Source organism: Pseudonaja textilis, chromosome 1 (genome assembly GCF_049901715.1).
Source record: "Pseudonaja textilis isolate UNSWEBS1 chromosome 1, rPseTex1.2, whole genome shotgun sequence".
Taxonomy (NCBI): Eukaryota; Metazoa; Chordata; class Lepidosauria; order Squamata; family Elapidae; genus Pseudonaja; species Pseudonaja textilis.
Window position 1 is genome coordinate 59,913,739 of NC_141990.1, and position 26,969 is coordinate 59,940,707.

At 37.7% G+C, this 26,969-nt stretch overlaps 2 protein-coding genes across 5 annotated transcripts in view; both read right to left on the bottom strand.

Moving 5' to 3' along the window:
• Positions 1-260, bottom strand: part of CMTR1 (cap methyltransferase 1) — a 39,079-nt gene extending 38,819 nt beyond the window's left edge. The window contains exon 1 of the mRNA XM_026695585.2: positions 75-260. The gene's annotated coding sequence lies outside the window, so the exon portion shown is untranslated. The remainder of the gene's footprint in view (positions 1-74) is intronic.
• Positions 261-5,769: 5,509 nt separating this feature from the next.
• On the bottom strand, positions 5,770-23,890 carry RNF8 (ring finger protein 8). 4 transcript variants are annotated; one of them, XM_087935317.1, is made up of 8 exons: positions 23,794-23,890; positions 20,212-20,340; positions 16,663-17,397; positions 13,985-14,047; positions 12,745-12,834; positions 12,327-12,434; positions 9,388-9,592; positions 5,770-7,104 (listed from the first exon to the last, which is right to left on the bottom strand). In XM_087935317.1, exons 1-8 carry the CDS (start codon positions 23,872-23,874, stop codon positions 6,896-6,898), a joined length of 1,620 nt encoding a protein of 539 aa, XP_087791443.1. In that variant the 5' UTR covers positions 23,875-23,890; the 3' UTR covers positions 5,770-6,895. The 4 variants fall into 4 exon arrangements, with proteins under 4 accessions (XP_087791443.1, XP_087791449.1, XP_026551365.1 ...); XM_087935323.1 differs by having other exon boundaries at positions 9,381-9,592; XM_026695580.2 differs by having other exon boundaries at positions 23,745-23,890.
• Positions 23,891-26,969: the final 3,079 nt, after the last annotated feature.

The following is a 26,969-nucleotide window of genomic DNA, read 5'->3' on the forward strand; positions in this document are numbered from 1 at the left end:
CAGACCTCGCCTTCCTCGGCTGGCTGCCTCGCTCGCTCGGTTTCCCTCCCCGGGCCTTTGTCTGCGACACTCACAAGGGTGGGGAAGGGGGCTCTGCCTCAGGCCGGAACAAAGAGGAAGAGCAAGGAAGAACAGGGCTCGGAGCTGTCCACAGGTGCGGCTGGGCTTGGTAGGAGGAACGGCAGCCTGACACCCCCCACCCCTCCGCTCCAACTCTATGCACTCCGCCACAATTCACTTTCGTTTCCCGGCAGCTTCTCTAGGGCGGGTTCTTCCTTTGAGCAAGCGCGAACTGATGACGCAAAGCAAGGACGAGGGAAAAAAACGGAGGTTGGGGCAGGCGCGGCTGGAAGTGGCGCCCCTACTGGCGGGCGGTTAGAACTGAGCCCGAGCTTTATTCCAGTTCCCGGAGGCAGCCGAGTTGGCGAGCGAAAACTAATAGCTTTATTTTGTTAAGTTACTGTCGGTATACTTGTCAATTTCTGTAGTCTACGGATGAGGCAAGTTAGGGCATTTTTCTCTGTTTTCCAACAGCTACTAATTCTCTCCGTTTTATGACACCGAGCGAGGCATTAATTTTAAACCTGGGGATTTAGATGTAACTATATGGATGGGAATCACTGTGTGGGGTGTTCCATTGTAATAGATAAATAATTCAAGTAATTAAATAGTAACATTGGGGTTTTAAAAAAACACATCATCCATCGCCTTGGAAAAAAACTGTACAGACCTTAAAGTTTCTAGGTTCTATCATATATCAAGACTTAAAACGGACACCTAATATCGAAAAGGTCATCAAAAAAGCACAACAAAGAATGTTCTTTCTGCGCTAACTCAGAAAGCTCAAACTGCCCAAGGAGCTGCTGATACAGTTCTGTAAAGGAATTATTGAGTCTGTCATCTCCACCTCTATAACTCTGGTTTGGTTCTGCAACCAAACAAGACAGACACAGATTTCAAGGGATAGTTAGAACTGCAGAAAAATTGTTATCAACCTGCCTTTCATTGTATACTGCACGAGTCAAACAGAGTTGTGAAAATATCTACAGACCCCTCACATCCTGGACATAAATTGTTTCAACTTCTACCCTCAAAACGATGCTATTGGGCATTGCCCACCAGAACTAGACACAAGTATGTTTTTCCCCAAATGCCATCACTCTGCCACCAGTTTTCCCGAATGCCATCATTCTTCTATGAGTTTTCCCGAATGCCATCACTCTGCCATCAACAACTGATTTCCACAACATTGTCAAACTATTTACTAAGACTGTATTGCTATTATTCTTCTCATCCTTCCCATTACCTATCTCCTCCTACTTATGATTATAACCTTGTTGCTTGTATCTTTGATTTATATTATTTTGTTTCCTAGTATTTGATTGCTTATTTAGTAACCTATGACTATCACTGTTGTATCTTATGATTCTTGATTAATGTGTTTTTTTTCCTTTTTATATACACTGAGAGGATATGCACCAAAGACAAATTCCCTGTGTGTTCAATCACACTTGGCCAATAAAGAATTATATTCTCTAACATTCAGAGGGTATGATAATTAATCAAACTGAAATTATAGGTACCCATCATATTGTTACTTGGAAGTTTAGGCATATTAACTTTTTAATAAAGGTGATATTGGCATTTTAGCATGGCATCCATATCCCATTTTGAAGTTCAGGAAAAAAAATGTTCTCCTTTGACACCATTTCTATCTTTTACATTAGCCTTTTCAGCAACTAACCAGAGGGAGCAGATTCTGGAAGCCCTTGAATACTCTTACAAGTTTTAAGAAACATACAAACCTTGCAGGGAAGTAACATCATTCATATAAATTTGCTACTTGTGAAATTTTGTCTAGAGTCAGTGTGTTCAGTTCTCACATGTAATCAATGTCTGATCATCTGCTTTCTAAAGTAGCACATGCAACATTGTTTGTAGGTATCATTTGCTTCTGTCCCCTATAATAACTACTTGACATCCCCCTTACATGATTTTAGCTATATCTGGTTTACTTGGTGATTTGTATTTTTCGGTGGTCAATAAAGCCCCTTTGCAAAAATAAAAGTTTTCCTCTCCCAAATTTGGGGAGTAAGTCTTCAGCTCCACATAAATTCAGGGTGCTTGAGTTTCAAGGCAGCAAGAGGTACTATGGCAACAGTGAACTGTTCTGATAGCATCTGAATTATATTCATTATATATATTATATATATTATATAATATATTGCCTTAGTGTGTTGTATGTGAAGACACCAAAGACACTTTGGAAGCTACAGCTGATTCAAAGCAAAGCAAAAGACGGGAGGATGCTGATGGGACAATTCACTAGGGCCATACTTTTAACAATTTTACGTCTTCATGGGTTTATGCTCAAGTCTGCTTCCAAATCCAATTTAAGGTGCCATTTTTGTTCTTTAGAGCCCTTTCCAGCCTGTCTTGGGCATCCCCTGCTTTTCTATCAAGTTGCCTGCTTCTAAACAGTTTTCACTAAAAGCCCTTCTTAAACTAAAATACTCCCATCTTTAGAACAGAGATACAGTACATGGCAGCAAAGAAGAGTTTTCCCATATCAGTGGTCTTTTAATAAAGAACCACCTTGCTCAAGATATTTATAGAAGGTCCTTTCAGTCAGCACTTAGGCCACTAACGACCCCTTTTATCTATATTACCAGAATTTAGCAATCATTTCTTGAGTTGCCAAAAATCAGTGAAATAGTTTCCTTTCATTTAAAAAAAAGTACAGTATATGAAAACAGTGTACTCAGAACAATAATGTAATACAAATATTTACCACTTTATAACCCCATTTTTCTCATTTCTTTAAATCACTGTGATATAGCCTTGCCTGCTTACATGATCACCCTTGCCCTGCCATTCTTAGCCCAACAAAACTCTAAGCATAGCCCCTGGCTTGGAAATAGTTCTTATACTATTTTGAAAACATTTTACATTTTCAAACATTGGGACATTTTAAGTGATTGTAATTTTTCCTTTGTTGCTTTTCTGTTTTATTGATTCTGATAGCAGTACACACCTTTTTCTGACTATAAGCTATTTCTTCTACTTTTAAAGTGAACTCTAAATTGCTCTGGATTAAGGTTTTCTGGACCACAATCATAAAAATATTGTTTAAAAACATTTTAAAATGCTATGAAGCAACTAAAGTTTGCAGAATATAACATAATTCATATAAGCAAAGATATTAAGTAAAGTTGAATCATAAATACAAAATATATTAAATTTGGATAGAGGTCAGAGAGAAAATAATTGTTTTTCAAATGCTTCATTTAAGATTTTGTCATTCATATTAGAATGTTCACATAAATCTACTAGTTAGAATGGAAATGTACTACTGAAGTTGTCACATGGGTTTTCATCTCTTTTCCTGTTATTTCCTTATTCCATTTGCTTATTACTTATCACTCTGTTTTCATTGTACCCTTTTTATTAAACATGCATGGCAGCCATCTACCCTGCTTTCTGGGGCTGAAAACTGAATGGAAATGCAGCATCAGTAACAAAATATATCTGGTTGAGCATTATGAGGTGTTCTAAATTGGAAATGTCCTTTGTATAGCACATTTTTTTATTTTCAGTATTTGCATTAAGAAAGGAATTCTTACCTTACCTACTTTGGGACATAATGGTCAGATAGAAAAACTTAAAGAGAAAAAGTATAGAACACCAACTTTAATGGCAAAGTATAGATCCCACTCTTGGATCAAGTATGATGGTAACAATAAATAACATCCTTTCAAAGTTTGATAGATGGAACTTCCTTCTAAAAATTTGTTTGCAAAACACTCTTCTGACCAAGAATTAACACTAAAAACCATCATAAAAATAATTGGACTAAAGAAGTTTCTTGGATAAGAAGCGAAATATCTTCAAGGAAAAACAAAGAAAATCTAATTGCCTCTTGAAAAAGGACCTTTGAGCATATATAATATTTTTACTCATTTAACTAGGTTGCTTCTATCTAGTATTAGGACTTGTGTGGAGAACATATTAAATTTTAGGTAATATTTATGCAGAACTATTGAAAATCCAAAATGATTTATAAACTTTTAAATACTACTTATATTGACATATTGATATTTTATCTTCAAACAATAAAGGTGATGAACAAAAAAACTATGAAAATTTGACTATAATTATTCCACAAAAAATACAATTTCCTTCTGTGGAAAAAGCACTCCTTTGGCTCTAATACCTGGTTCTTCCCCCATTTGCAGAAACAACCTCAAATATATATTTCTTATAACTACCTAGCAGCTCTGATATCATCTGGGAGGAATTTTTTCCCATTCTTCCATTCAGAATTTTTTCAGCTACACAATGTTTGAGGGGCTTCTGGCATGCATCTCAAATTGCCCCACAGCACCTCAGGTCCAACTTTTGTCTTGACCATCCCAGAAACCTCTATTTTCCCTTCAGCTATTCCTTGATATGTTCATTATCATGTTGCAGGTTCACTTCTAGTTGAGGCTTAAGCTTCAAACATTACATTATCCTTAAAGGCCGATTGATGCAATAAAGAATTTATAGTAGATTCTATGATGGTGAATTACCCAGGCCCTGATCCAGAAAATCACACCCTAACTCTAATTAAATTTCCACCATCGTGCTTTACAGTTGGTATAGGTACTTTTGGTGATACATTAGGTTTTCACTAAACATGTTTTCAGGTACTGTGACCAAATATCTATCTTTACCTCTTCTGTTCAGAAGATTGTTCTAGAAGTCCTGGTCTTTGCCTAGATGATCATGAGCAAACTTTAATCTTGCCTTGATGTTCATTCTGAACAGCAAAGGTTTCCTATTGATGCACCTTCCATATAGATCTAATTTGTGCAGCTTGTGCATTTTGATATCAGCAGTAGCAACAGCTACTTATAGGTTACATTATGAAATTTTGGGTTCTTAGAAACTTCTTTCAGCAACTTGTGTTCTACTCTTGGGCTGAACTTGATGGAACAGCCTCGTCTGGGTAAGTTGGCACTTGTTTGAAATCTTCTCCATTAGTAGATGATCTTCTATACCAGGGGTGTCAAACTCACATCATGGCAGTGCCACATGACGTATCAGGACATTTTTCCCCTTTGCTAAACCGGGAGTGGGCGTGGCCAGTGCATGACTTAACTGGCCCGCGAGCCGGGAGTTTGACAGCCCTGTTCTATAAAGTGCAGTGATTAAAATCCAATTTTCTGGCAAGCTTTCTAAATCTCTTTCCAGAGTCATAGACAATTATCTTTTTCTTTCTGAAGGTTTCAGGGATATCTTTTGAAATAGACCTGTGATATCACACACTTCAGCAACTAAGAGTAAAGCAAACCAAATGTCTCAGGTTTTAATAAGGCAAGTTCCTCCCAAATCTTCTCTAACAGTATTCTAATCATTTGCACCAGATCTGGTACCTAAACCTAATTTTAGGTATTTGAGGTGACAAATGTACAAGTATAATTACTTTATCAATATTGTTAAAATGAAGAGTAAATATTGAAATATGTTGAAAAAGTCAAACATTTCAAAGGGGGTGTACTTAAGTTTTTTCACTAGGCTGTAACTCCACCAATAAATTCTGGGCTGAATAGTCTGAATAGGACCTTGTCACATAAGAGTTTTGCTGCAGTATTGACAACTATTAAGGCTGCTTACCATTGCTTGTAATGATACTTAACATTTACATTTGCAAAGTCGTTATTAAAGTGTAAAATTAATCATTCTTGTTAAAACCAAAATAGATAGACTGCATTGACTGTACAAAAATTCATAAACAAAGAAATAAAAGATTATTTCTTTTTTATATCTTGCACCTTAATTAATAAATAAAACAATATCTTCAAGTAATACCAAAACAAAAAAGAAGGCATAGTCAATTGCTTGATGGATTGAATGCAAAGCCTGGAACATGGGTCTTGTACACTTATGACAATAAAATTCTAGAACACTGATATTGTGTGATCTTCCATTTGTTCAGAAATGTACTTTCTTCACTCTGCTTTTTCAGGTGATTTTCTTCACTGTAATCTCAAGGTATCCTGAGTAGTTACTTTCCCCTCCCACAAAGTTTTGAATAAATTTCACTTTATTCTGGCAACAGAAATTGAGGAAAACAATTTAGATCCTTTTATGAAAAACACAGTACATTTCCTGCAAACTTTAACAATTATCATGTTAAATTAACATGTTTTAAAGTTATAACTGAGGCTACCATTCTTATTTTTCTTATGAACCATTAGATATATATATATAAACTGCTGTCACATCATAGTATACATTTCAGTTGACCAACTGTCATTGTTAAAGTTACTGAGAGAACATTCAAATTTGTGATATTCAAGCTTGTGCATTCTCATTTACAATTTTTATTCAAGCTATGAAAACCTTTGAAAGAAATCTGCTTCATTAACACAGAGAAGCATGTATGAAGCACTACTCTTCTAATCAATAAACAGCTATGTTTTGCCAGGTTCATGCATTTGCTCTGGAAGCTGTTCCTGTTCTTTTCACTTGACTGTAGAAAAGAAAGAGCATGGAGAAAAATACAATAGCAGCTTGACTGATTCAGGACAAACAGGACTTTTTCAATACACATTCCTTTATGCTGTGAAGCATCTTTCAAATAGGTTTGCATAGCCCCAGTTTTCATAGCAAGAACAGACAAGGGTTAATCACCATGAGTCCAGTGTGACAAATGGGTCATACAATTGAAAATTTGGACTTTTGGAGGTTAAGATACCCATATATGCAATGAAGAAAAGAACAGGATCCTGCAAAGCTCCTTTAATCCACAATTTAAAATTTGACATCTTCTTTGTTCCAAATACCCTTTTCCCCCACAGAAACCATCTTGAGGAGATTCCAAAATGCTGCACACATGCAGAGCAGATTTTCATATCACATGGGGACTATCGTAGTCACCCTCATAATCATCACTTTCAGAGCTGCTTGTGAAAGTACTACTAAGGGAATGCATAGATGGAAGGCTACTACTCTCACTATCTATTGTTGAGGTAAGACTACTGCTCTCACTGTCTGAAGAAGAGGTAAGACTACTGCTCTCACTGTCTGATGGTGGGCTTGGTGGAACAATCTGCTTTCCTGCAATAAAACACACAAAAATACAATAATTAGTATATACAATGTTTGTATGACTTAGGCTGATATAGATACCTTAATATACAAAAATTATATATAATTTTAAAAACTTATTTCAAATAAATCTCTGTCACAAGCTTACATACAAAAATATCTAGTGAAGTTTTGCACAAGGCCATTTCACCATCAGCCGTCTTAAATCAATGTTGTAGAGATACCAACTGGAGAACTTCCATAGATAGTCAAAGCCAGTGGTTCTTAACCTTTTCTTCACAAAGGACTTCCTTTAAATATCTTTTGTGGCCATGGACTATTGCTATAGACCCCCAAGATTTAACTCAAGATTTAAATCATAACATTTCTGCAAGTCTTCGCAGACCTCTTATGGTGACATGGCTTCCAAGGTGTCTTCAGACCACAGATTGAGAATCACTAGTCATAGGTAGATAAATTTGTAGGATGAGGTGGGTCCTACTAGGATTTCAAGTCACATATAGACATCAGAGTAGAAATCTATTAATCTCATGAATAAACTTATTCAGATATGCACAGGTTTCATGTTTCTATGTAGATACCTATGGGCTTATTCCTATTTTAATATTTTATAACCTACAGCTGATAACATTTTATACTTTAATGCAGGGCTGTCAAACTCCCAGCCTGCGAGCTGGATGCATCACACCCTGGTCATGCCCACACCTCGTTTAGCAAAGGGGAAAAGAGTCCTGATACATCATGTGATGCCACCGTGCCAACATGAGTTTGACACCCAAAATTCAAACCTTTATTATCATTGTGTACAATGAGATTGGCTGAGCCTCCCTTCATGAAACCCCACAACACAATACAATTCACAGTGAAGACAGAAAATCCCTAACCAAGTGAATCCTACCAACACACACTGCCCTATTGCACCATGTGAACTTATTGCATGTCGTGTCGGCCCTGCAAGTCACATTTACTATGTTGTTGTAAGGTTATTTTCCATTCAGGAGTCTGACAGCCCACAGATAAAACCCCTTCCCTAATGAATGTATCAGTATTCATGGTTCTAAAGCATTTGTGCTACTTTTTCTGCCCTACACAGATAACGTTTGATCAATAATTTTTTGAAGTTTTGTTTTAAATGCACAAGGACAAAGTCTGAAAACCCTGATGTTAATATAAGGCAGGAAAATTAGAACCATCTTTGTTTCCTAAAAGTCAACTATTGTCAAGATTTTAAACATTTCAAGCAATATACTATTTATCCTAGCTGCCTAGCACCTACATCAGGGACCATTTTCAGTAATCTCACAGACAGTGAATGGTCTTCAGACACTAGGTTGGGGCTCACTGCCCTACATATACATATACATAAACATACACAAACATACACACATACAAACACACACTTATGTATGTATGTATCCTACTTAATGGCACAACTGTTCCAAAGAGACTATTAAGGAAAGAGATCAGTTATTACAAAATGTGCCTACCCATTATCTCATCACTGTATATCCAAAAAAAGTGGAACAAAATAAAGAGACCACTAAATTTTAGCTGCAAACTGGATTCCTCAACAGACACCATTTTACTTGCAACATGATACTTCAAACAGCTGATCCTGAGAACCTGGTTCACTTGGAAGCCCAGGCTTATTGCAGAACAGCAGAACTGTACCTGGTCAGTCCTTGTAATGGAAGACCATATATAAGAGCCGTGGTGGCGCAGTGGTTAGAATGCAGTATTGCAGGCTAACTCACTGCTCATTCTAAGAGTTCAATTCTGAGTGGCTCAAGGTTGACTCAACCTTCCATCTGTCTGAGGTGGGTAAAATGAGGACCCAAATTGTTGGGGGCAACACGCTGACTCTGTAAACTGCTTAGAGGGCTATAAAGCACTGTGAAGTGGTATATAAGTCCAAGTGCTACTGCTATTGCTATATATTCTAATTCCATAATGGAAGAAAGTGAGATAGAAACATACATACATACACACACAGACACGCACACAAACACACACATTAGTATTAAACAATATGGATTGAATAGGGAGTTAACCTATGCAACTGTACAACTTGTAAAATATCTGGCAAATTTGCTATATTGTTCTCCCTTCAAATCTGAGCACAATTCAATCCTGAAACTCTAGTAGAAATGCAGGTAAAGAGATTTCATCAGGAATAAAATTAAATTATAGAAGTACGTTTCGCTTGCTATTGATACATTTCTAAATTACTCCCTAAAATAAGCTACTGGCAAAAAAAATTCAATTGCTAAGAATGGAGGACCCACCTCTCACCTTTTCTCTCTTGGATAAGGGACAGGCGCCGGTGCTTTGTCTCAGCATCCAAGTTTTCCACCATCCTGTCAATACAGTTGTCCAGAACCAGTGAGCGAGTCTTGGATAATATTGTTCCTCTGCATATTGGACACTCCACCTTACGTTTCATCCATTCATCAATGCAATAGGAGCAGAAGCTATGTGCACAATTCAGAGTGACAGCCTGTATAAAAACAAGAACACAAGAAAAGTGCCACTTTATAGAAGGCCCTTCTTTTGTTCATCAGTTTATCTCAGGGAAGAATTGTATAAAACAGAATTGTTTAAATATAAACCCGGCACTTACCAAGGTAATTCTGCATATTTCCACTGTGCAGTATAACAGATTTTGTCACATTTCTTCCACAATACAGATGGGCCTTGACTTACAAAAGCTCATTTACTGACTGTTCAAAGTTTCAACAGCATTGAAAAAAGTGACTTATGACCTCTGCAGCATCCCCGTGGTCACATGATTTACATTCAGATACTTGACAACTGACTCTCATTTATGACAGTTGCAGTGTCCTGGGATCACGTGATCCCCCTTTGCAACCTTCTGACAAGCAAAGTCAATGGGGAAACAAGATTCACTTAACAACCATGTTGCTAATTTAACAACTACAGTGGTTCACTTAATAAATGTGGCAAGGAAAGTTATAAAACGGGGCAGTGTTTTAAAAACAGCATCATATAGTATTAAATCACTTCCAGCTTAGTTAATTTACTTTCTAAGGGATTCTAGAACCACTGAGGGCCTGGATTGGGCACAACAATCTTTACTTCAATTCAAGAAAGACCAAGTAGGACTATGTTTTTGGACCTTCTGGTTCCAGGGATCTTCCATCTTTGGGTTTGGATGGATGACATTGCCCAGACAGATTCACTGTGCAATATGGGGTTCTCCTGGACTCACAGCTCCTGCTCAAAGAACAGATGGCAGCCATGACTTGGAAGATCTTTTCACAGCTTAGGGTTGTGTGTTAGTTGCTCCTGTTCTGGACTAGGGGACCCTAATCACAGACACTCATGCTCCCGTAATCTCCAGATCAGACTACTGCAATTCAGTTGACATGGAGCTGCCCTTGAAGAGTATTCAATTAGAGCAAAATGCAGCAACATGGGCAGTTGTTGGTTCCAGTCATTTGGCGCATGGGATACCACTACTTCACGAGCTGCATTGGCTTCTGGTATGCTTCCGGATGCAATTGAAGGTGCTGGTTGTCACCTTTAAAGCCCCTCATGGCCTAGGATCAGGTTATTTGTGGAACCATTTCTCCCTAGTTGTTTGTATCTGTTCTACCAGAGCTGGCAGGAAGGGCATATGATTAACTGGCTTCTCTGCTATGACATCTGCCCTTTGGAACATCCTCCTCCTTGAGATTAGTATTAGCCCCATCCTTGTAGATCTTTTGTAAGGCCTTAAAAACTTGCCTTTCTCCCTAGGTCTGAGACCCTTGAGGTAGGTTAAAGCCCATCTCCTGGCCGTGTGGATGCCTTCTGGTATGTGGTTTTGTTTTTATTCGCTTTTATATTGTGCATTTTATATTATTGTTTTAGTTGTTTTATTTTAAGCTGCTTGAGTCATATAAAAGTGAGATGGATGACTATATAAACTGAATAAATAAATAGCAATTCCCCTCAAAAACGTGATTCTGGATGGTTAACAAATTAAAACAATATGAAACCAACAAGGTAAAAACAATAATCAAAAATAAAAGAAACATAATATATGGCATCCAAGAAGGCCAATAACCAACCAACGTAGGCTCAGCTAATTATCTATCCTCCATGCCTGGGAAAACAACAGGTCTCAAAAGGGCAACAGCCTCCATTTGAAAACCTCCAGTAAAGCAGAAATCACCACTTAGTTTGGAATCACTTCCAAAGGCTTATGAGGAACTACCTCCTAATGTCTAGCTTAAATTTACTTCCTTGGATTGGATACCACTAGATGTGGGCCTGCCCTTGAGACCAGTCCTTGGCAGAAGTCATTGGACAGATCTCCTCCCTGATATGCTTTTTGTATGATGCACCTCACAGAGGTCAAGTCTGAACTGGTTACTATTCTCCTATCATTTAGACCCCAAAATTATATTATATATGTAATGTATATTATATGTATTAATATATTAAGTTCTAAATCATAGAATGTAAGCATTGGAAAGAGCCTTAGAAATCATTTAGCCACCCCCTTGCCCAGTATACAAACTACTAAGTATCTCTGTCAAATAACTGTTCAGGCTCTGTCCCAACCTTTCCAGTAAGGTCTACCACCACTCAGGAGGATTCTTTTTGATGTTCAACAAAAAAATATTTTTTTAAACTGAAATCCACTTTTTCTTGTCTTGTTTTCTGGAACAATTCTGCCTTGACAGACAGCTATTATGTCCCACACATTTTTCTCTTGATAAACCAGAACTTTAAAAAAAATCTGAAATAATTAATACTGAGGAGGAAACAGGTATCTCAGCCAAATCATTAAAATCCCCAAAGAAAATAATCTAGAAGGATTTACTAGAGGGGGTAGCAATAGGGACATGGAGATTCAACAATCTGTATGTTACCACCTGAAAAACACACTCACAAGTATCCATGTGTCTAACCTGGAAAGATGGGGCAAAGCAAAGAAAGGCATCTCAAAAAAATGTTTTATCTATTTCTGATATTCTCATGTTTGCCTCAATTGACTTTTTCATTGACTGTTGCTAAATAAATTGATCGGATATGCTCCATTGGCCCTAGTCTACATTTTAAAAAAATCTTTTTATAAAATCTTTTGTAACTTATTTAAGCTTTCTCCACAGGAAGTTTTAAGCTTTAATCTTCCCCCATGGTTTTCCTAAAAATATGAAGAACAAATTTGCACTTTGCTCTAAAATTTTCACTTTTGAACAAAACAATAATATTTATCTTACCTCAATAAAGTGTTCAGAGCAAATTGTACACTGCAGCTCATTCTCCAATACATCATTCATCTGGTTCAGTGCCTCCTCTTTTTGTGCCCTTGCTTTCTCCTTCTCCTCCTATGGCCAAGACAGAATACAAAAACACTAGGAATGCCATTGCTGAAACTAGGAAAGGGACAACATGCTTCTTACGATGAATTATCTTGTATTCAGAAATATAAATTTTGCCGATATGGTTAGTTAAAATACTTCTTTTCAATCCACAACCATATTTAAACATAGAAAGGAAAAAATGAGGGCAGTTAAAACACTGTGTCAGTGAAAAGGAAGACAGGAGCTTCCTGAAGAAATGTTATAGGCATTTAAAAGAGGATTGTAGAATGTCTGCACTATCCATTTTCCACATGTTCATAGGGTCTACTCATACCTTGGTTTCTTTCAATTCCCTATCCTTGGCTTTAATTATTTCTTCAAAATCTTTCTTATTACGATTCAGTTCTTCCATCAGGGCCTGATGCTAAAAATTAAAAGCAAACAAAAACAGTATCGGCATTCAAATTGATATCTCTGAAGCTGGTTGCCATGAAAATTCAACTCTTCTGAATGTGTTCCATAAAATGTACAAATATTCACCTATACACGATTATCAAACTATAAAACACTAAAAAAGTAGAAGTCTATGAGAACACAGAGCTATTAACTTTAAAGATACGCACTAGACAAAATGATAAAAATATTATTGCTGTGTTGTATTTGAAAACCGCCACCCTTTTTGTATATGTAAGTAATGTCACAAGACACACACACAAAAGGGCTAGGTCCCTTTGCTTTCATCATTCTGCCCTCCTTGCCATCTATGTATATATATTCTTTATTTAAGAAGTCTTCATGTAAAAAGTTGTTAAAAGATGAATGATGAATAAATAAAATATAAAATATAAATTTTAAGCAAGAACAACAAGAAGTTGGCTACCTTCATCTAAAGGAGAAGCCAACACTATAATGACTTACACTACACCAAGATACACAACTAATGTCCTAGCAATTTATCAGTGGTCACATCGCTGTTATCTCTGAATTATATAAAGTTCAGGAAAAACACAAACTTGATAGGAAACCAACAGGAGGCAATATGGAGATGGAAAAGAAATAAATATAAAAAATAAAACAGGATGAATTCTGGACAACTATCAAATAGGCTGTCAAAACAATGGAAAATTCACAACGGTGACAGTCAGGCCTATGAAATACAGTATTAAAATTTCATCACAGAATTATAGATATCAGGAACTAGTTTCTTTAGTAGGGCAAGATAATTGCTCTGGATATCAGGTGGATGAAGCAACTACAACTACGGAGCAATTAAACAAGCTGCAGTCCCTCCCTGGAGAAACTAAGTGACCATAGTAGCTTCAGAACTGAATTCGTGACAAAACAAAGGTATTTAATTATATTCTCAATTTTTGATCAACAAACTAAGGCCCATAATCATGTGGTGGAGATATATGAATATTTTTATGAAAATAAGGCCAAAAAATCTTTTTAAGAATACAAATAGCATAGGAATGCCAAATCCAGTTAGATTGGCCCAGGGAAAAGATTTCTATGAATCTAATAACTAGGTTTTCTCTTTTAAGTGATTAAAAACATAAAAATCTCCAAATTACCTGTAGTAGAATCTGAGCAAGTTGGTCTTTCAGTCTTTCTTCTCCATGTTCTTTGTTTGCTTTCTACATGAATCACAATTTGAATCACAACCAGAAAAAAATATTTAAAAAACGAATGTCAGTTTGCTGGATATCATGTACAAAGTTGTTTCTCCATATACTTAAAAAATGCAACAGAGGACAATTACAGGTTGTGAAAACTAAAATTTTAAAATATAAATAAATTCTGAAAAATTATCTTCATTTTTGGCAATCAAATGTATATCCTGCTAAACACTATACTGTACTTTTAACATGAATGCCTCTATTGTTGAATGTTCAAAATGCTCTTTTGTTCTCTTTTAAGGCTAACCCTAATCCTAACCCTCTCTCTTCCACCCACCAAATAACAAATTTAAAGAAACAGATAAAGCAGTGAAACATCAATAGTTTTTATCATACCAGAAAGGAAAAAAAACATCTTCAGCTGAAAACACTTGAACCTAATAGCTGCTATTGAATTTTTCTACACTGCTCAAAAAAATAAAGGGAACACAAAAATAAGACATCCTAGATCTGAATGAATGAAATATTCTTATTAAATACTTTGTTCATTACATAGTTGAATGTGCTGACAACAAAATCACACAAAAATTATCAATGGAAATAAAATTTAGCAACCCATGGAGGTCTGGATTTGGAGTTACACTCAAAATTAAAGTGGAAAAAAACACTACAGGCTGATCCAACTTTGTTGTAATGTCCTTAAAACAAGTAAGAATGAGGCTCAGTAGTGTGTGTGGCCTCCACGTGCCTGTATGACCTCCCTACAGTGCCTGGGCATGCTCCTGATGAGATGGTAGATGGTCTCCTGAGAGATCTCCTCCCACACCTGGACTAAAGCATCCCCCAACTCCTGGATAGTCTGTGGTATAACACGGCGTTGGTGGATGGAGCAAGACATGATGTCCCAGATGTGCTCAATTGGATTCAGGTCTGGGGAACAGGCGGCCCAGTCCATAGCATCAATGCCGCCGTCTTGCAGGAATTGCTGACATACTCCAGCCACATGAGGTCTACCATTGTCTTGCATTAGGAGGAACTCAGGGCCAACCACATCAGCATATGGTCTCACAAGAGGTCTGAGGAGCTCATCTTGGTACCTAATGGCAGTCAGGTTACCTCTGGCGAGTACATGGACGGCTGTGCAGCCCCCTAAAGAAATGCCACCCCACACCATTACTGACCCACTGCCAAACCAGTCATGCTGGAGGATGTTGCAGACAGCAGAACGTTCTCCACGGCATCTCCAGAACCTGTCACGTCTGTCACATGTGCTCAGTGTGAACCTGCTTTCATCTGTGAAGAGCACAGGGCACCAGTGGCAAATTTGCCAATCTTGGTGTTCTCTGACAAATGTCAAACGTCCTGTACCATGTTGGGCTGTAAGCACAACCCCCACCTGTGGACATCGGGCCCTCATACCCCCCTCATGGAGTCCGTTTCTGACCGTTTGAGCAGCCACATGCACATTTGTGGCCCGCTGGAGGTCATTTTGCAGGGCTCTGGCAGTGCTCCTAATGTCCCTCCTTGCACAAAGGTGGAGGTAGCGGTCCTGATGCTGGGTTGTTGCGCTCCTACGGCCTCCTCCACTTCTCCTGATGTACTGGCCTGTCTCCTGGTAGTGCCTCCATGCTCTGGACACTACGCTGACAGACACAGCAGCTCACATTGATGTGCCATCCTGGATGAGCTGCACTACCTAAGCCACTTGTGTGGATAGTAGACTCCGTCTCATGCTACCACTAGAGTGAAAGCATCGCCAGCATTCAAAAGTGACCAAACCATCAGCCAGAAAGCAACTGAGAAGTGGTCTGTGGTCACCACCTGCAGAACCACTCCTTTATTGAGGATGTCTTGCTAACTGCCTATGCTTTCCACCTGTTGTCTATTCCATTTGCACAACAGCATGTGAAATTGATTGTCAATCAGGGTTGCTACCTAAGTGGACAGTTTGATTTCACAGAAGTGTGATTGACTTGGAGTTACATTGTGTTGTTTAAGTGTTCCCTTTTTTTTGAGCAGTGTATATTAATATACGTTACCTTTTCCAAAGATGTTTTTAAAGTGTTGTTTATTGAAAACATGAAATTTAAAATGTTACAAAATTCCCCCCAAGAAATAACAGGTAGAACTACCCTGGAGAACTAAAGCCAGTAATCTGAAAAATTTGCAAAACTTATGGAGAGAGGAAACTTTTCACATTTTCAATTCCTGTGGAGAAAGGAGGGGATCACTAAAGTTGTGTGACGGTGACTAAAAATCTGAAAAAATTTGCCAATATTAAAAAGGCTGACCTTTCCCTCCCTCTGGTCATTCATGTTAGGGATGATCATTTTTTAGGAAGCCAAAGGATGTATTCTTTCTTTGAATGAAGTGCTGGTACTGCACCACAAAAGACAGCAGGTTATGCATAAAATAGGTTTAAAAAGTTAAAAATTATAGAAGATGTAGCTAATTTTACCAAAAAGTTACCTTTTTCAGAAGTCCACAAATGTTACCTTTATTAAAATACTCTACCCTAAATACTGGCATTTTCCAAGTACATTGCAGTGCCCCCCCCACCCCCCCCAGTGTAGGTTCACCTAAAGCTTGACTATTTTAAAAGATAAATGAAAGCTTATCATGGTTAAACCTACCTGTAGTTCATTACAGAAAGTTTTCTCTAACTGTTCTACTTGTTGCTGCTGCTGCTGCTGCTCCGTACATAATTGTTCTTGCAGTTGTTGCAGCTCCTGCTCCAATACCTGAATCTCTTTTGGAGCAAATTTGGGTTTTTGTTTTACAGTCAAGACTGCTCTCTGTTTCTCCTGCACTTTGGCTTTGAGCTTTGTCATGTCTTCCAGAGTTTTTATTACTTGTTCCAAACTGTTCCAAGACTGTTCCAGACTTTGTGTGTTTTGTTCCTTAGAGATGAGAAATACTTGATCAGGCTGCACAGAGTTACAGTGGTTTTTCTTCTTCTCCTTTTTACTTGGTTTTGATGACAGTAGTACTATGGTTTCCGTGTTTTCCGTTGGTGGTTTAGACAGATCAATACTGCCTTTCTGAGATTTTCCCAAAGAGTCATTATCAGAGGATACTCGATCTCTCTTGGATCTAGAATGGGAAGGCCCTTCGGCTCCAGATATCTCTGATTCCTCCAAGCTAATTTTTCGTTTACTTCTGTCTTTTACTTTCTCTGTCCCCTGCTCATGTTTCTGTGCCAAAAATGGGCTAATTATCTTCCTTTCTTCCTTTATCAGTGCATATTCATACTCAGCAGTTTCTTTGTGTTTTAAAGGCACACCTAATTGGATAAAGTCCCCCTCTTGTAAAATATAGGCCCTTGAAGGCTCAATGCGTTCACAGTTCAGCCAGACACCATTTAGGCTCTATAAAAAATTTAAAAAAAACATTAAAAAAGAAGAAATATGGAGAATTTATGGAGAAAAACAGAAAAAAAATTGAAAAAAAGTGATCCAAACTAAAAGTGATCCAGTGGATAAGCAGATTTAATATGGCTATTAAGGAATGTATTTATTTATTTAATAAAGTAATTTATTTAGCATAGCTTCTAATTAGCTAATTAATAACCAGGTGCAGTATAATACTCTTTACCAGTCTCTTGTATAGGTTCATGACAATTCGCCACAGCCAACTTGCCACAGTCAACTTGGTAAGTTGGCCACAGCAAGTAGGCCATGATGAGATGGCTGTGGCGAGTTGGCAACAAAAAGTTGTCTGCCGCGAGTTGTCAATACTGTATACTTCTACTAGAAGTAAAGTGCCTAACAGAAATCTGCTACCAAGATTGAAATCTCAAAAAAAATCAAGCATCAGGTTCTGATTATGTAATGCAAGCTGTTTTAACAGCTATTGCTTCTAATGTCTTGGGAATCTTAACTATTTGGTCAAGGAAATCATACTGGATCATTCCCACTCGCAATGAGTGCGGCTTCAGAGGAATGCAGTGTTAACACATAGGCATCTTCACTGCAAGACAAAATACAGTTAATTTACAAGTTTGATTCTATACATAGGGTACTTCAAATATGTAGACGTGACTTCTGTCTGCTATAACATCACAGTTACAGAGATCGTTAGTTAGTTAGTTAGTTTACTTTATTGTCATTGCACCTCGTACAACGAAATCAAACACCATCTTCAGTGCACATCATGACTATGACCATGAAGATAAACACAAACACACATCCTTCATCCTCCACACAGTGAACAGAAAATTCCTGAAACCACACCAATACTACACTATACAGCAGAATTCAAAAGAGCTACTGCCCTGGGATAGAAGCTGTTTTTCAACCTATTTGTCCTTGTTTTTATTATTCTGTACCGTCCGCCAGATGGTAATAGTTCAAAAAAAGGTTTCCCAGGATGAGATGGATCTTTGAGAATGTTTTGAACTTTCTTATGGCAGTGGGAGCTATAAAGCGCTTCCAAAGAGGGCAGAGGGCAACCAGTGATCTTCTGGGCAATGACGTTAACCCTCTGGAGTGCTTTCCTATCTGCCACTGTGCAATTGGCAAACCATACAGAGATGCAGTATGTTAAAATACTCTCTATGGTGCAGCAGTAGAAGGTCACCAGCAGTTTTTCATTCAGTAGTTGTTTTCTGAGAAGTCTCAGGTAGTATAATCTCTGCGGGGCCCTTTTGACCAGCGCTGCAATGTGAGCACCCTTTTTGCTTTGGAAATACAGGAGATTGTCTTATAACCATTACAAAATCTGAACATTAGCTCTGAGATAATTTATTTTTTTGTAGCAAATTTCTGCAAAATGGTTTCAAAAACAGTTCAGTGCTTACAAATGCCTATTGTATAATATCTGGAGGTGACCAAAAACCCACTAGCCAACAAATATTCTAGGCAGTAAATGCAGCAAAACATTAATTACTTGGGTTGAAGTAGAAAGCAGAAGCCCAGCAAAATACATTATAATTGATTAATTGTTCCTAGAGTCACCATCTCTACAGTAGACTGGCTATCAAATTGCTTCCATTATCTGGAAAATACTATGGCTGAGTTAATGAATGACAAAATAATTTCTTTTTTAAAAAAATCATTCGGTATAGTATAAATCTTTAAAAAGATTATAGAATATCTGTTTTAGATATCAGTGCCGAGGCAACTTATAACACAAAATAGTACACAGGAAAACTCCACATCCACTTCAAGAGGAAGTGGCCAAAATTTATTAGTGAAATCAAAACAGTTCATCTCGTTGTATGTTTTTATTTTATTGCCTTCATCATAATGTTTAGTATAATATTCTATTAAACAATGCATGGGTGTTTTTTATTGTTGATGACTTTAAATATATTCTTTTATATGGAAAAAATATGGTACTGCCATAACAATTTGAAAAAAAAAAATCTCCTAAAGGCTAGATTCGTATATAGGTAGTCCTCGTTTAGCAAAGAAATTGGGACTGTTTTGGTTTTTATCAAACAGAAATTTGTCTTTAAAAGACGCAGTTGCTAAATGAAACCCCAACTGTGTTTATCAACTTATTTTCAGCTATATCCCCAAGCTCTAAGGTGGGAAAAACAGCTGACACTCAGGTTTATTTGAAGAATGTTACTAGATAATACATAAGATAGGAATGATCTCTTGTGCATTAGACCTTCCCAATTCCCCTGCATTGTTCCCCAAAGTCTTATAAGACAACAGGGGTCTCCTAAACAACATGAAATTTAATCATGTGTCAGCTGGGAATATGATCCAACCAAGCAAAGAAATTAAGTAATAAGGGGCCTTCCATTCATATCAACCTTTAGTTATTGTCTATTAAATACCTTCATCAATTCTTCAGCTAACAAGTGAGCTACAAATAGCCCTTCAGAGGTTAACAGACTGCAGTTGCCATCGTCTGTTATCATTGACCATACTAGCTAAAATTGATGAAATTTAAAATGCCCTTACCATCTTGCCAATCCCCAATCCAGACGATAAATTTAAAGTATACTGTAAAACATAACAATATTGCGTTCTGGATGACATTTTCACAAAGTTCCTGAATCTGTGGAGTTTTTTTTTAAATTTCAGCAGGCTAGGTTCCAAAAACTGCTTAATTTTCAAAAATTGCCTACAAAACGAATATATATTTCTATCATTAAAACTTATGGCTTTTCAGGTCATTTTTTCAAACTGGTTTCCACATTCAGCATCTTTCATTTCTGATTAATTTACCTTGTTATCCATCACGGTCCACTGGCCACTGGCATTCTGCTTGAAAATGCAATGATTCCGAGAGATCATCAGTGGACAGGATTTTGAGGACAGCTGGTAAGTGACACCACCTCCTCGACCTAAAGTTACCTAAGCAAAGAAATAGACAAGATTTTTTTTTAATTGTAATTTAATTAATTATTGTAAGCCAGAAAGGGGACAACTTTTTTTTTAAGGATATGGGACATTTTCACTTCATTTAAAAATGCACCCTTTACAGGTTACAGGGGGCATAGCTAGTAATGTGATTATATCACCAAAGTGAGCAGAATCAAATTTTTCAGTCCTTTTGCTGAGCAATATTTAAGTGTAATATGTATATGTATATGTATATGTGTGTGTATATATATATATATATATATTACAAAACAAAACAAAATTAAAAATCACACTTTTACAAATCATTTCTACTTTAATTATAATCATAGTTTAGAAGAACTTTAAAAGTAAGATAATTATATGCATATCTCAAAATGAAACCTTAATTTAGCTAAATGGAATACCAAAAGAGATATTCTTTATATACACTTCTCTGCTTTGGCTCCTGCCTTCGGAATATTTTACCCTGAGGTGAAACTGGCTCCCACCCTCCTAATTTTTATAAGAGCCTTAAAACTTGCTTCTGCCAGATGGCCAGAGTCCCAATGGGGAGTTTACATTGGAGGTGATTGACTAATTAAAAACTAATCCACCCCCCCACCCATATCCAGTTCCCTCCTTTTCCATCTTGCGTTAATGGTTTTATTTTGTCTATTTTGTCATTTTATATTTGATGATTTTAATATTTTTAATGTTTATTAAGCTGTAAGCCACCCAGAGTTGTTTGAAAGATGGGCAGCAAATACATTTAATAAATAAATTAATTAATAAAACATGCATAAAATTATTTTGAGTAAAATAAAATAATTAAATTCACCCCATTTGAAGCAGTTATTTGCACTCCTTCATAGATTTCCAACTCCCGAGTGGCTAGCAGGAGGCTGAGGAGTCATTTTCAGTTCTGCTTAGCTATGAGGAGATATATAGAACCTTAAATGTCTTTTTTATGCAAAATAATAATTTTATTGATATGGGAATTCTCTGGGTTATAAAAAATGGTGTTAAAGAATCCCACATGGTGTACGTGTTACTCGTCCAACTTAAGCTACCATACAAATGATCTCTACTCCTCATACCTGAAGCAGCCAAAAAGTACTGCACTGTGTAATTATTAACATAATTTGAAAAGTAACACTGGCTGCCCTTACATGAAACAACATCTGTTTGTTTAGAGAGAGAGAGAGAGAAAGATGTTTTACAATAAACAGTTAGCCTCATAGACAGATACAAATTCAGTAGGGTTGTCCTCTTTTGTTTTGTGTCATGGATCCTGATAGCTAAAAAAAGAAATTTCATGAATCTCTGATCAAGAAACAGGGCTTAGAAAGCTGGCTATGTTCAAGTGAGCCTTGTTTGTGTTTGTATGTGCTTTGTTTGTGTTACGTGTGTGCTTAAAGTCTCTCATGAATATGAAAGCCTAACTTCCTGGAGAAGACTCTAATGCTGGGAAAGGTGGAAGGAAAGAGATGATGATGATCACAAGTAACATGGATGGACTCTGTTCCACTGATGATGAGTACACCCCTAGAAGAAGGATCAGATTAGGATCCCATATTCCTATACTTATGCATTTTATCTTTCCATACGCTAAATACGAAATCTTTTAGTATCATTTCAAAGTATGATTTTTGTCCTGGAAGATACAGGTAGTCCTCAAATTACGAGCACAATTGAGCTCAACATTTCCATTGCTAAGCAAGACAGTTATTGAGCTTTGCTCCATTTTACGCCCTTTCTGGCCCCAGTTATTAAATGAACCTGGCCTCCCCATTGACTTTGCTCATCAGAAAGTGCAAAAAGTGATCACTGCAACTATCATAAATACATTCCGGTTGCCAAGTGTCCAAATTCTGATCATGTGACCATGGGGATGCTGCAACGGTTGTTAAGTGTGAAGAACGGTCATAAGTCACTTTTTTCAGTGCCATTATAACTTCGAACAATCACTAAATGAATGGTTGTAAGTTGAGGACCACCTGTATTAGGAAATCCTCCTATCCTTGTATAGAATAGAATAGAATAGAATAGAATAGAATAGAATAGAATAGAATTCTTTATTGGCCAAATGTGATTGGACACACAAGAAATTTGTGTTGGTGTAAATACTCTCAGTATACATAAAAGAAAAAATACATGAGTTAAGAATCAAGAATCATAAGGTACAACATTTAATGATAGTCATAGGGTACAATCAGCAATCAAATCATACCAGGAAACAGTCAATATAAATGTAAGGATACAAGCGACCAAGTTACAGTCCTACAATCACAAGTGGGAGAGGATGGGTGGAGCGATGAGAACATTAACAGTAATAGTAGTGCAGACTTTGTAAATAGTTGGACAATGTTGAGGGAATTATTTGCTTAGCAGAATGATGGCTTTCGGGGGAAAACTGTTCTTGTGTTCTGGTGTGCAGTGCTCTACAACTTCTTCGAGGGAAGGAGTTGAGTATAATATGTATACAATAAACAACCCCACCACTCCATCTTCTAGGTCATTTATGAAGATACAGGGCAGAAACATTTGTGGACACCATTTGGATACCAGCTGTCCCACCATCTGTAAATACATTGGGACAGCAGTACCATCCAACCCCCATTTTTATCATCCTGCCCACAAGGATACATTATGAGTGGTGTGACATATTTTCTTGCCAAAACTAAAGGGGCAAACCTTTAAAAAAAAAGGTGGGGGGGAAGGTGGCAAATCTGAAAACTGTTTATGAGGATTTTTTTTAAAAAGTAATGTTTTATGCTTCAAACTTTGCTTTGCAAGAGAAAATCCAAGATCAAAACCAAGGAAGTAATTAAATGAATTGAAAGGACAGCTCTAGGAAATAAGAGAGAACTGTCCTTTACAATAAAGAGCATTTGGTCACTGTAAATTTATGAAAGACCTTACCAAAGGCTTGCTGAAATCGAGGATACTACCTCTGGAGCGGTGTTTTTGAAACTTGACAACTTCCATGATGTCAACTTGACAACTTCCATACCTGCTGGCTGGAGAATTCTGGAACTTGAAGTCCACACATCTTAAAGTTGCCAAGTTTCAAAAAAAACTTATTTGCAGCATCCTCTCAATAGTAGTCACTGTCATAGGCTACTCTGGCACAGGGGTTTCCCCCCTCCCCCAAGATCCCCGCTAGCTGTTCCAGATTGTAAAATTCGCTTAATGCAGCCAGGTGGGTTTTCACGCACTGATCCTCAACGCGGACCACTTAATTTTTTTTTTTTTTAAAGAAAAAGCTAGCAGGTTCCCGGGAGCACAGACAGCCCACGAATGTAATTCCTAAGCCGCTGCCAGGGGGCGCGGGAGGGCCTTTTTCTGCCTCTTTTCGCCGTCCCTCCCTCGACCCTCAAGCCCTGGTCGAGAGAAAAGGCCTTTGGCCCTCTCACCTCGCTCCCATCCTCCAGCAGCAGCCACTCTTCATTCATGCCAACTCGCCTCAGGCACCAAGCTTGCCCCAGCCATCCTGAGGGACGAGAAATCTCGTCGTCGCCGCCAAAACACTCCGCCATCTTTCATGGCCCGCGCCACTTACAGGCAGAAGCAATCGCTCGATTTGAGCCGAACGGGCCCTGCCCCTCCTAACGTCGGGCAGAGAAATCAACGTCTCGCCGCCTTCAGCCGCCCCCCACAAAGATGGTACCCAAAGCGGCAAAAGTGGCAGGCCGGATTAATCGATATCCGGAGACAGCCGCGGGCGCGGTTGTTGCGTTTAGCTGATTCGTCAGCCGTATATCACAAAGCCAATTGACTCCTGGTGGGCTGATTGGGCGCTGCGTTTTTACGGGGAAGGGGGCATTTTTACCGCAATTGCTGGTCTTTGGGCGCAATAACGCTTTTGCAAACAATCGCAAACTTTCTTACTTTTATCCTTTCGAGTGGATTTAAGAATTGTTTCCTTTTATTTACTTTTCTTGCTGAAGTTAACAAGTAGGATTTAGGCAATGTCTGCAAGAAATCTCTTTGTCCTCCAGGCACGTATGAAAACAGACTCGGAATTCAGCGGGTATGAAAAGAAGTATATTTAGTCCAGACTCCAGACCACCCCCTTCCAAAGATACCCAAATTCCCTCAGTAACATATTTGACAATTTCATCATAAGCTGAAGTTCACGTAATAGTTTAAATTAATTTTAACCGATTAAGCACCTTGTGTTCATTAAATTCAAAAGCACTCCAAAATTATTTTTTCCTGTTTGGGGTTTCTTTATTTTAGATAGCAAAGTCACAAAATTGAACGTTTGACATCAGTTAAACATGTCTGCATAAAAAACAATATTTTTGAAAGAGATGCTTCTTACTTATTTTGAAATACTATGCCTATATGGAGAGTTTTATAGCAAACTGGAGAAATTCATTTACTCAAACTTCCTTGAACCACCAAATAAGTTATCCAGACTTAATACACACACCAAAGAAGGCCTGTAAATGCAAAGAGTTAATTAAACCTGATTCACAGAGGAACCCCACATTCACCAGAATAAACATCACATGACACAACACACTCAAACACCACACTTTCACTAAAGCTCCACCTTTTCTTTAAAAATGTATGAGTTCTGTAGCCCATTTGAGGCTACCTTTAAGGAGCAGATTTCTTGCTCCTAAATACACCAGCTGCTTTCCATGCAGAGACACCCCAACTTGGATCAGGACACTCAAATTCTTTGCACACCTACCATACTTTAACTAGCAGCTGGTAATTTTAAAAGAACCATTTATTTTTGTGAAAGACACCGTTCATGCTACATCCATGCTAAATCTTGGTTTGTCTTGTCTATTCAGTACTGAATACTGAGTACTTACCATTGGCTAAGTTTCAGCGAATAAAATAAGCTATAAATGAAAATATATTGGTTGGATTTGTATAGTATGTGAAGCCATAGCCAACCAAACCACATTTTGTGGTTTATAGCTTTTATAGTAATTATAGCTTTATAGAAGACATTGTTTGATTCTGCATTTTGAATATAGAATTGACAAAGGAGAAGAAAATATCTGAATAATTGGAGCTTTCTGTTAGCATTTTTAATTGATTAAACAGTGCAGTTGTTAGGAATAGCCATAGTTACCTAACGTTGTTTGGGTAAATAATATATAAACCATGATAGCAAAGTTTAAATGTGTTTTTCACTTTAAACTCTAAATCAGGCTTGTCCAACCCGCGGCCCATGGGCCGCATGCGGCCCAGGTCGCCTCGTAATGCGGCCCAGTGCCCACCCCAACCTTCATGCCAGAGTCAGCGAGGAGGAGGAGGAGAGGCAGGCGCGGGGCGAGGCGAGCGCTGGGCCAAGCAGCAACAGAAAAGGCGGGCGCCATCAGAGCGCCACCTCCTGCTATTGCCGCCGCCGCCACTTCTCCCCGCCACTGCTGCTGTTGCTGCTTCTGCCACCGCCGCCGCCGCTGCTCTGCCCCCGCCCCGCCACCGCTTCTTCCCCTGCCACTGCTGCTGCTTTATCATACCTTGAATCTATTTGCACATATGAAAACCAATTCATCTTTATACCTTGTTCCTCTAGTTTTTGTATAGTTTTCACCATATCTAACTGTTTGTTCCTTTTTGTATATTATAGGATAAGAAAATGCTTCAATAGTCGATAGCCAGACTTGAATTTTCAAATAACATTGTCTTTTAATCTTCTCCCAGTTTAACCACAGAGACTCCCGTATGTAATGTCTTCTAAAGTACCCCTGTGTTTTAGTTCCTTTATACCATAGAAAAGCATGCCATCCCAACAACAGATCATGTCCTTCTAATGTCAACAATCTAGTATTTCTTAATGTTATCCATTCCTTAACCCACATCAAATTTGTAGTTTGGTAATACAACTCCCAATTAGGCAAACCAAATCCTCCTCTTATTCTAGCATCTTGCAAAGTTTTAACTTTATTCTCGCTTTCTTACCTTGCCATATAAATTTCAACACAATTTTATTTAAATCTTCAAAATAGTCTTTTCCAAGCCTAATTGGAATTGTTTGAAACAAATATAAAATTCTGGGTAATATATTCATCTTGATTGTTGATATTCTCCCTATTAATGACAGTTGTAAATTTTCCCATTTCGCCAAATCTAGCGCTATCTGCTGTTTAAGTTTGATATAGTTATTTTCTTTTAGTGTACTGCATCTTGCTGTCAAGTATATACCCAGGTAGTTGATCTCATTCGTGACCTGAATTTTCAATAGGTCTGCCGGTTCTTCCTTTTGTCTTGATAGGATATTCTTTGTCAAGATATTTGTCTTATCTTTATTTTCAAACCAGCCACCTTTCCATATGTCTCTATATTTTCTATCAATTTTGATGCTGTTTCTAGTGGGTCTTCTAGAATAAAAACCAGATCATCTGCAAATGCTTGCAACTTAAATTCTTCCTTTTTAATTTTCATCCCTTTTATATTCTTTTCATCTCTAATATTTCTATTTAGCACTTCCAAAGTTAACACAAACAACAGAGGTGACAGTGGGCACCCTTGTCTTGTTCCTTTTCTTATATCAATAGAGTCTGTCAGTTCTCCCTCTATCATTACCTTTGCTATTTGCTTATGATATATAGCTTCTATTGCTTGAATACATTTTCTAGCAAAGCCCATCTGTTCCAGCAGTAACAACATGA